The sequence below is a fragment of the Oncorhynchus masou genome, chromosome 6 (genome assembly GCF_036934945.1).
Source record: "Oncorhynchus masou masou isolate Uvic2021 chromosome 6, UVic_Omas_1.1, whole genome shotgun sequence".
NCBI lineage: Eukaryota > Metazoa > Chordata > Actinopteri > Salmoniformes > Salmonidae > Oncorhynchus > Oncorhynchus masou.
Window position 1 is genome coordinate 42,530,623 of NC_088217.1, and position 11,871 is coordinate 42,542,493.

An 11,871-nucleotide genomic window follows, 5' to 3' on the forward strand; every position below is an offset into this window, starting at 1 on the left:
AGCCCACGCAGAATGAGATCTCCAGCTTAGACTCTTAAGGATTAAAGAACAAGATGCAAGTCGATGGGTTGTAGGAATGTGAAAAACATGATACTAATGACATAAGATATGTAGTTTCTGTTTGAGAAGAGAGATAATAGCCACACTGGACCAGAGCAACCCAACACCTATGACCGCTTCTCCTCTTACATGCCCCATACAACGGCTGGTGAATAGGAAAACCCTCTCCCTATGACAAAGACACAACACAGTCATCAGATAACCATAGTGCATATAAGAATACAAAACACATCCGTCATGCAGTTATCTCCCCCGAGCTGCGTTCAGCATCTGCTACAGAGGTATAATCAGATATAATTTCCCCTTTCAAGGTAGACAAACACAGAAAGACCATAAAGAGCTGCTCTGACAGACACAATATGTCAATATCACCTAGTATCAAAGGAGAGCGCTGGATGGGAGAGACCCTGGATAAAACTAAAACAACAGGCTCTGTTATCTGGGTAGGGATCCCTCCACAATGAGCTCTGTCTGAGAGGCAGCTAACCCGGGCTAATCTCGACTTTTGAAATGCCACTCCATTTGAAATCATGAGCCGTCCGATTGGCCCTCTGTTTCTCACACGGCTACCACATGCATATGCCCCGCTTCCCGTTTCCGTGACCACCGTCCATAATTGAAAGACAGCCAATCAAAAGACTCTCCCTCTCGAGCTCATAGAGAAGCCAAAAAAAAAGCAACTGATCTTGGACCAGCCTTGGATGCAGAAACAGAGAGAGTAAGAGAGAGAGAGAGAGGAAGGGACCCGTCAGAGGATCTGTAAATGTCAAACTATGATTTATATCAGGATTAGAGAGTTCTCTGGGTTTCTATTATTGCTGAGCATCAGTCATCTATCAAAAAACCCTCTGGGGCTGTCAAAACACAGGCCCTTTCAAAATGGACCCTCTTAAACGACGAAGACAAAACATTCCATTTACACGATAAAAAGCCCCCCCCAACATCTCATTTGCCTCCTGACCCAAATGAGTGTTACCACGCGGCACAGATGTTGCTTCTTTCCACTTCAAAAGGCCACGGGGAGTGGACTGGAGGAGATAATGATTTGGGCCCATTACCAGTAAACTTCTCCACTGCTTTCACTGAAGGTTGGCCTCTATCTCCATGCTAGTACAGAGAAGAACACTGGTAAATCCACCAGGCCTATTGTGTGGTGGTGGTCACCAGGGTCTCCCCACCCTTATAGGCTGTGGCCTCTTCAGTACTAAACCGAGAGACTCCCTTTTAAAGGGCCATTCATATGCCAAACCAGTCTGACAGTTTTATTTGACTGGGCTGCTTGTTAACATGCTGAATAGCAGGGTGGGCCTGTGTTATGCAGATCAGGTCAGGTTACTGTGAGGACAGACGTCAGTGGGCTTTCAGCCCAACTCAACCCCCCCCCCCCGCCAAACCCCCTCTCCTTTGCTTTTAGTCCAGCTTGGATTTCAATTTAGACCTTGGTGCATACAAGAGCAGGCTTTGTCCAAACAGTATTGCAAATACCATCACTAGCATACTGTACAGTGCAAATTAAGGTGCTTGGCAACAGGAAATTACTGCAAATGGGGACATTTTACAGAAATCAACTAACAGGAAATTTGACTTAAAACCTTCCCCATTATTAACTACAGGTCAAGTGTTAACATTCAAAAACCATCATCATTGACAGCGGTGCGCTATCATGTCTCGATGGAGCATTGGGCGAGTTATTGAATGAAGTTTTAAAACATACAGGTGCAGAGTTAAGTGAGTGACACGATTAGGCTGATCAGATATCTGGCTCACACACACCGTTTGTGTTAATAAGCTCTGTAATGAGTCTCATTAGTACAAAGAAAATCAATCAAGCCAATGGCTAGCATTAAAAATTCAAAGGAGCGCGATGCACAAGTTAAATCCACTCCTGTCTCCCCCTATCCTATCCTGCCTAGAGCTGACAACTCTGTTTACACAGCACTATTGGCTCTCTGACACACCGGCAGTGGGGTTAGTAACATGCTGCTACTCTTCAGCAGAATGTTGCCAGTCTTGAAAAGATAGGTAGATTGAATTGGTCTGAAGCCAGAGGCAATGAATCAATACCACAAACTAGGCAGACACTTGTTTATTTAGAATAGTGAAGCTCACAGTAGCTCATTACATATTATATTACTGTTCACACAAGCTGCTTTTCTGAGAACAAATCGTGTCATAAAAAGTGACAAATTCTCTCATTGGACTTTTCCTTAGAACGAATGTGATTGGTTGGATGAAAGCTCAACAGTGGTGGATGGCGAATACGGTCAGTAGTAGGCCTGAATGGTTTTAAATGGATGACACTTGACTGGGTTTTTAGTAGGACCTGAATGGAGCCAGCAAACACAGTAAAACCACAGTGGAAGAGTAGGCATGAACCCCCAAGACACCAGCGTATCGGAAGCTTCTTTATATAGCAGGGAAGAAGGGAAGAACGGAAGAAAACTCTTCCTGAAGACTCAAGCTCCTGAATATTTAGAAAAACATGAATATTTTAGAGAATTCAGAGACATACACACATGTTAAAGTGTAGGGAATGGTAGGGGGATGTTGGTCTCAGCGCTTACTTAACCCAGTCCCTTTTCCTGTAGTTATTTCTTTTTTCCTAAGATTTCAACCCAGTTCTGGCTCTCCCAGCTTCCCTGGCTTTCATTCAGACTCACATTTTGCATGTCATCAAAGTGTGTCCTGCTGTGCAACTACATGTCTGACATCAGCAACCTTTAAAAAATGTGGCTGTTTAAAGAGCTCATCCTGTTATAGAGAACTTGAAACAGTCACGATCCCCTCCCACACAAACACACGATGATCCTCATCGATAATGCCCCCAAGGAGACAATTCAAGGTCTAATTTTGGCAGTCTGGCAGGTCCCTGCGTTGACATAGAAACGGTTGTTTTGTCACTCTTAGTTAATAAACAGCAGGGTTGATATGGTAGCCAACCCACAATGCACGCACTACCTTCTCTGATTCCCTAATCTACAACACCGAGGTCAGATGAAGTCCACATTCCAAATAAAACACACATATCTGTATCAATCGGCATGAAAACAGGCTTTCCTGAGAAAGAGACTGGTCGGAGCATTTTCTTTCCAAGAAGGAACAAAGGCGTTCAGTGATGTTTGTAGCCATAAGGTTCCCCCATACCGTTCCAGCGTCTACACACAAAGCAAGGTTTCCACGACCCGTCTGTAAGAAATGTCCGCTGTCGGGTTGGTTTTTCGGGAAAAAGTGTACTTTTATTGTGGCACTGCAAAGGCAATTAAAGGCACATTCCAGAGGTTGACTGTTGTCCCGTAATGGTTTACAGAATGGAGGCCTGAATCATGATGATCCTCTGCCTAACATGCCAGCCCCTCCCCTCCTCCCTCTCTCTCTCTCTCTCTCTCTCATTGTAGATTTGCTTATGGTGATAGCATGCTTCAGTTCGGCTGACACCTAACCGAATGACTTTACTCACATACTCCTTTAAAAAGACCTTCACTTAAAAAAAATGAGAAAAAAGCAGCAATAGTTCTGTTTGTCCATTTTGAGACGCCGTAGCCAGTATACACTTCCTTAAAAATAGTCTGAATTAATTTAACTCAAAACATTTGTCATAAATGTTTACGTTTTTGCTTCAGAGATCTTGGTCGCGCAATTTTACATTTAACTAAGATGTTTGGTGGAGTATTTTTCAATGAAAAAATGTGCATGAAAAAAATGAGTCACCTCTCGTTGAATGACAAACTTTATTGAAGAATCCCTACCGTTGGCCAATCACCGACGGAGGGGGGTAGACTTAGGCTACGAACTTCGGCTTGCCCTTTGTGTGCCCGAACAGCCCCCCAAAAAAACTTGAAGTCCAAAACGTCACTAAATGTCGTCATTATGTATGCACGAACTCCACTGAACTGTTTCAGCTGGGAACCATGCGGACGCCTTTAGACAGACCAGGCATTGCTTTCGTTAGGGCTGCTTACATTGCTGCTACAGACAACTCTTTAAGTGGAGGTGGCAGAGAGGGACTTCGTACTTCTTCTTGCAGGAAACAAAATAATGATGTAGGGGTAAAGTAATTGCTTTCAATTTAGAAACTGTATTCCTAATTGAGGAGTGCCCTGATTTACCTAACATATCATACTAAATGGAGTGTTGCAGACTTACGTACAGAATAATACGAAATGCTCCGAGACCAGGTTGAACCACACCACTGCAGCTTTCACTTGCCATATTCAGGGCAATGCATGTTTTAGTAATAACTCTTGTAAACAGTTCTGGAAAACTCATGTTGTCTTAAATATATAGCCTCACACAGCTTATATGTGCGGCATATCAAAGACAAACTACCCAGCGCTCTTTCCTTTCACTCTAAAGCAAATACAACAGTAGAGAGCGTTTGTAGAATGTCTGCTTAAATCTCTCATATTGCATGAATGGCTAAACTGTTGAGTTAGGGCACACAGATTCTGAACAATGCCTTGCTGACTCTGATACGCACGGCTGAGTCCATTTAGCAAAAACAGGATGGCTTCAGTAACCCTCAAAAGGCGTCCTCCAGACCAGTGCCTTGCAGAGGGGGAAGTGTCCACTGCATCAAACTGGCATAGAGACATGGTTCATACTACTCAAGAGCAATTTCTTCAAGACGTTTTCTAAGACAGGAAGCAAACAGCATTCCACAGTACCAACTGCCACCACTGAAACTTTGAACTTAAGTGGACTGAAGTTTTTGTCTGGGAGGGGCGGAGGGATAACTAGCCACAGTAAGGGCAAAGATGGAGAGGGAGAGAGAGGGACCCTACCTCCATTTGTGCAGAGTGAAGCCGGGACACTGGTCTCCACACACGTTACACGGCTGTCCTCTCTCCGGCTCATCAAGGGTGTTCAGCTAGTGATGGAGAGAAGAACCTATATAGTTAATGGTCACATGATACCTGCTGTTATCGCTCATCTATTCTAGATTCATCAAACACATGCTGTCTCTCACATGACAATTCACATTGGGACAGAGTGGGTTTACAGAAGACTTCAGAAGTCTAACTATTTAGAGAAGACAAAAAAGTATTCAGTCATAATTAGTCATAATCAAACCTAAAAAAAACATTGAAATAATGAGACATTGCAATGACATCAAGCCTATATATGACTTGGCCCAAATTATTTTAAAGAGTAACTACTAAATACAGAACTCAGTAATAGTCGATTGCCTCTGGGTACATGTGTGGAACACAAATGAGGGCAAACACTTAGGAAAGAAATGTCTGGTGCAGTGAACTGAAAGGCTTAACAAAGTATGCGTATTGGGGTAGATTCGTAGAATACAAACCAACTATTCTTACATCAGCGGGATAATGTTGCTTAAATGAGCCTTTGAATTGTACTGGTGGATGCGTTCTCTCCCGATCAAATGAGACGTGCGAAGAGGACTAGGAATTTAACGTTACTGCTTTACCGATTAAGAAACAAAGTCCACAGACTGTAAAATAAAATTTCATTTAAATAGACTTACACCACAACACAGTGTATCTGGACACCGGGATTAAAGAGCACGCCGTGGTCGCGTGCGCGTCATGCAACCGTACTGTACCACATTTCTGCAAAAACGTGGGATCCTATGGAAAAACTACAATTTGTATCACTCACCGATCTGCTGGATTCTCTCTTCTTGGAGCTGCGAGTGAACATGACAGTCTTCCAGGACAGTGGGCTGAGAACTAGGACCAATAACGCAAAAGGGACACTTGGAGAGTGTCCACGCACTTTCGTAAACAAATCCCCACGGTGGCGCTCGACGTTCCTCAACCAAACAGAGCCCTCGCGGTCTTATCCCGTTACCCCGTTTCATTAATGAATGAAGGAGCGCGGTTTCCGGACACGACCGAGGGTGCCAGCTCCACCTTATTGCCTTTCAGCCAATAGAATCAGCCAATTCCACAGACGATGTTAATCTTGAAAGTAAAATATTGCAGGGAACACTTAACCTCTTTACACTGTCCTTATTAATTGCATTTGTAAAAGTAAAGTGTTATCCATATTCACTACATTCATTACGTATAATCAAAATATACGTGAATTGTCAGAGCATTTTTCTAAAATTGAAGGGCATATAGAGCAGTTGTTCTATCATGTTGGCCTCGAGTATGAAACAAACCAAACAGTAGATTAGTTGAGAAACTTTGACATTGCCTTGATCCTTCATGAGATCCTGCCATGCAAATTCTTCATCACTAGACTGTAACCAAGCCAACCCCAAGGTTACCAGGTTACCAGGAGAAACTCCCCTTTTCAAACAAGACTGAGGACATTGTACAGTGTTGTCCCTCTGAGTGCTAAATCACACCAGGACAGAAATGATTCATTCTACCCCCGTTTGTTTGATGAAGCATCTGACTTCTGCCTCCCACCCAGGGATTTCCCATTTCAATTTCCTGTGAGGTAATGCAGAGTTGGCTCTCCAACAAGTGCTTGCCATTTATCACCAGAGAAAAGCTTTGCAGCATTACCTCGACAGACAGACAGGCTCAATGCACTCGAGAGCGTTGAGTCCCAAGGCCTTTCCTCTCAAAGGAGAATTCTTCAAGGAGAACAGAGCCATGTTAAGAATATCCCAGCAAGAATCTCCTTGCTCAGGGCTCTATTCACTTTACTGGGCTATTATGTATATTCTTCTCTTACCCTTCAAAGGATGGTATTACTAACTAATATATTACACAACTTTTTGAGTTCCCTCTTGGCTTTTCTCTATCTTCGACACGACCAGCGTACCACTGAGTTCACAAACGTTCTATGTTCTGAACTTGCTTCGCTTCCCACATCTGTTTTCAGGAGCTTTTGAATGTGACACAAGGTTCAAATGACTTTGGCCAAGCAGTACTGATGAACGGAAGTATAGAGAAAATAAAGATAGACAAATGTGTCTATGTGTGACATAACTCTCTGCTGTGTCTTGGTGAGAGCTGTGACCTTCAGACACTTCCTCACACCTGTGTGTGGACTAAACAACCACAATGTTCCACATCTGCAGGCTCTAGAGAGAGACAGAGAGAGAGAGAGAGAGAGAGAGAGAGAGAGAGAGAGAGAGAGAGAGAGATGCCGAAAAAGATGAGACATAGAGAACGCACACACACACACATGCACACACTACAACAGACACAAACATGAAGGTCCACATTGTTGTGTGTGTACAGAAAGCTGGAGGCTAATCAAACCTAGTGTAAGTTCAAAGCTGTCTGCGTCTATCAAATCAAATCAAATTTTATTTGTCACATACACATGGTTAGCAGATGTTAATGTGAGTGTAGTGAAATGCTTGTGCTTCTAGTTCCGACAATGCAGTAATAACCAACAAGTAATCTAACTAACAATTCCAAAACTACTGTCTTATACACACAAGTGTAAGGGGATAAAGAATATGTACATAAAGATATATGAATGAGTGATGGTACAGAGCAGCATAGGCAAGATACAGTAGCTGGTATCGAGTACAGTATATACATATGAGATGAGTATGTAAACAAAGTGACATAGTTAAAGTGGCTAGTGATACATGTATTACATAAAGATGCGGTAGATGATATAGAGTACAGTATATACGTATACATATGAGATGAATAATGTAGGGTATGTAAACACTATATTAGGTAGCATTGTTTGAAGTGGCTAGTGATATATTTTACATCATTCCTATCAATTCCCATTATTAAAGTGGCTGGAGTTGATCAGTGTGTTGGCAGCAGCCACTCAATGTTAGTGGTGGCTGATGGCCTTGAGATAGAAGCTGTTTTTCAGTCTCTCGGTCCCAGCTTTGATGCACCTGTACTGACCTCGCCTTCTGGATGATAGCGGGGTGAACAGGCAGTGGCTCGGGTAGTTGTTGTCCTTGATGATCTTTATGGCCTTCCTGTAACATCGGGTGGTGTAGGTGTCCTGGAGGGCAGGTAGTATGCCCCCGGTGATGCGTTGTGCAGACCTCACTACCCTCTGGAAAGCCTTACGGTTGTGGGCGGAGCAGTTGCCATACCAGGCGGTGATACAGCCCACCAGGATGCTCTCGATTGTGCATCTGTAGAAGTTTGTGAGTGCTTTTGGTGACAAGCTGAATTTCTTCAGCCTCCTGAGGTTGAAGAGGCGCTGCTGCGCCTTCTTCACAATGCTGTCTGTGTGGGTGGACCAATTCAGTTTGTCTGTGATGTCTGTGATGTGTATGCCGAGGAACTTAAAACGTACTACCCTCTCCACTACTGTTCCTCTGCTGTTTCCTGAAGTCCACAATCATCTCCTTAGTTTTGTTGACGTTGAGTGTGAGGTTATTTTCCTGACACCACACTCCGAGGGCCCTCACCTCCTCCCTGTAGGCCGTCTCGTCGTTGTTGGTAATCAAGCCTACCACTGTTGTGTCGTCCGCAAACTTGATGATTGAGTTGGAGGCGTGTGTGGCCACTCAGTCGTGGGTGAACAGGGAGTACAGGAGAGGGCTCAGAACGCACCCTTGTGTGGCCCCAGTGTTGAGGATCAGCGGGGTGGAGATGTTGTTGCCTACCCTCACCACCTGGGGGCGGCCCGTCAGGAAGTCCAGTACCCAGTTGCACAGGGCGGGGTCGAGACCCAGGGTCTCGAGCTTGATGACGAGCTTGGAGGGTACTGTGGTGTTAAATGCCAAGCTGTAGTCGATGAACAGCATTCTCACATAGGTATTCCTCTTGTCCAGATGGGTTAGGGCAGTGTGCAGTGTGGTTGAGATTGCATCGTCTGTGGACCTATTTGGGTGGTAAGCAAATTGGAGTGGGTCTAGGGTGTCAGGTAGGGTGGAGGTGATATGGTCCTTAACTAGTCTCTCAAAGCACTTCATGATGACGGAAGTGAGTGCTATGGGGCGGTAGTCGTTTAGCTCAGATAGCTTTCTTGGGAACAGGAACAATGGTGGCCCTCTTGAAGCATGTGGGAACAACAGACTGGGATAGGGATTGATTGAATATGTCCGTAAACACACCAGCCAGCTGGCCTGCGCATGCTCTGAGGGCGCGGCTGGGGATACCGTCTGGGCCTGCAGCCTTGCGAGGATTAACACGTTTAAATGTTTTACTCACCTCGGCTGCAGGGAAGGAGAGTCCGCATGTTTTCGTTGCAGGCCGTGTCAGTGGCACTGTATTGTCCTCAAAGCGGGCAAAAAAGTTATTTAGTCTGCCTGGGAGCAAGACATCCTGGTCTGTGACGGGGCTGGTTTTCTTTTTGTAATCCGTGATTGACTGTAGACCCTGCCACATACCTCTTGTGTCTGAGCCGTTGAATTGAGATTCTACTTTGTCTCTATACTGACGCTTAGCTTGTTTGATTGCCTTGCGGAGGGAATAGCTGCACTGTTTGTATTCGGTCATGTTTCCAGTCACCTTGCCCTGATTAAAAGCAGTGGTTCGCGCTTTCAGTTTCACGTGAATGCTGCCATCAATCCACGGTTTCTGGTTTGGGAATGTTTTAATCGTTGCTATGGGAACGACATCTTCAACACACGTTCTAATGAACTCGCACACCGAATCAGCGTATTCGTCAATGTTGTTGTCTGACGCAATACGAAACATATCCCTTAGGTCGAATTAGGGGAGTGGTCCTACAAGGTACTTTATCTGTTGCTGGTTTTAGGATCATCTTGATGTCATCTAAATACAGGACCTACATGGCCTAAGGAGGGTCTAATAGTAGCCACCTTTACATGATTAGAAAAGACACATGGACAAGTATTACAAGAACCCACCAGTGTTTACAGATAGGTAGGGCTGTGTTTGAATTCAAAGGAATCTCATATATTTTTCTCATACATAGACTTCTTATTTCCTGGACATGCCATTACCCTCACATTGTCAGTGTTCAGGAATGAAATGCCCTTAGTGTGAAGGTCAGAGGTGTCAGGAAAGTACAGTAGAGACCTAGGACCTATAAGGACTGAGGTCACTACTTTAATCTGTGTGGGAAGGTCTGGGAATGTGTCTGAGAACAAACCATGGCTGGGTTTCTGTTTAAGCACTTTGTGAAATCTGCTGATGTAAAATACATTTGATTGATTGATTGATTGATTGGTATTTAGCACAGACACACAGGTACAGACACAGACAAAGACACAGACAGACACATGGACACGCACATGTGCTTATGTGCCGGCGTGCACGATATTAACTGCAAATATGGGGGGAAAAACAACAAATATGGAATAACACCCAATGAAATGAAATTGATTTGAAATAGCATCCAGAACAAGATGATGACCTGACATAATTCACACCACACATATTCCACAGTGACAGATTCTCCAACCACTCCCAGAAGTAAATGTGCTCTGATAAATATGAGTGTGCAGTCTGCACAGCTCCACAAGGCTAGCTGAAAGAAACAGCTACACTTGCTCTAATGCATAATTCAGAGGTTTCTCTCTCTGCACTGCTAAAGGGGGGCAATGTCAGAGCTTTGCAGATGGAACACTGCATACAAAGGTGCTTTTAGTACCAAGCCCACAGAGGGGTAATCTGTCTCTGGCTGATACCACTTAGAGGGCATGGTACAGGTCTCCGGTGGATGATATTGGGTGCAGGGACGCTGAAAGAGCCCACAGGGAATGAGGCAATGGTCCAGGTGGGACACGGCGTCTACTCTTACCCCCAGGCAAAACACTTTATCTGGACAGTTCCCATGAAAACGAGCTATTTACACCTACTCAGCAGTCTGCTCCAGCTTGAGTATTGCCAAAAGGTGAGGGAGTAACGGAAGAGTAGTCGTGTATGAATTGTTGATAAGGTAAGATTGAGCTCAAGCCATAACATACAAGCACCTCGATATAACTACTTATGAAAACAGATCAAATGTGTGTGATAATGATCAAATGAATAAAGTAAATAGATGTCCACTGAGCGATTCTAACTCATAAAGCGTATAAGAAATTCATTACTGAAAGAAGTTAATCTGTTAATAAAGTAAGTCAACTTACCCGTTAGAGTAGTTGTTTGCTCTTCTTCTTTCAACAGTGATACGTCGAATTGGAGTTGTTAAGGACAATGTGTGTTCCTAGCACCTGGGCTCTGTAGACAGGTGTTTGCCAGGTTTAAAACAGAACACGCCTACGTGGGGGATCCTTGGAGATAGTAAACAGTAACTAAATCAGGTGAGTTGGGGGGAACACACACACACACACACACACACACACACACACACACACACACACACACACACACACACACACACACACACACACACACACGCACACACACACATCAAACAGACCACATTAGAGAAGCAACCAACTTGCCACCATTTAAACCCCACTAGACAGCTCTACTGTCAGAGATGTCAATCTAAAGGACAATGAGGGTGTAGTTAATACATTACACAACAGTGAACACCATGCTTTTAAAATAATCTATATAATGCTCATAATAACCACTATATGAATAGATCTGTTTTTCTGGCATCTGGTTGGTGCTGAACCAATGACCATGACATATTACAGAGGACCTACATCTTACATGGGAAAACATGAGATTTAGTGGGCTATGTAATTTAACCTGAGATGTGGGGGATTTCCATACATCTGGTCCATGTAGGCTGCTACAATATATCTGATGTTGCCAAACACCATTGGTTTTGTAAAGATAAAATGCTAACATGGTAAATTAACTGTCCTTGTATGTTAGATCCCCAACGTACCTACTATATGGGTACAACACAAACTGTCTGGACGCAAATACAACTGGTTTAATTTTGTTATAATTTTTCTGAGGGACAAGACCAACCTTATTACATTGAGGGTACACAGTGTATCTACTGTACTTACCAACAATCATTTCCCTG

General features: G+C 43.9%; 1 protein-coding gene across 1 annotated transcript in view; it reads right to left on the bottom strand.

Annotated features, from left to right (window-relative positions):
• The window catches only part of LOC135542078 (prickle-like protein 2), a 120,276-nt gene extending 114,406 nt beyond the window's left edge, over positions 1-5,870 (bottom strand). Inside the window, exons 1-2 of the mRNA XM_064968718.1 lie at positions 5,683-5,870; positions 4,842-4,927 (exon numbers count right to left, since the gene is read on the bottom strand). Coding sequence (XP_064824790.1) covers positions 4,842-4,927; positions 5,683-5,724 — 128 coding nt within the window. The 5' untranslated portion in view covers positions 5,725-5,870. The remainder of the gene's footprint in view (positions 1-4,841; positions 4,928-5,682) is intronic.
• Between the last annotated feature and the right edge of the window lie 6,001 nt (positions 5,871-11,871).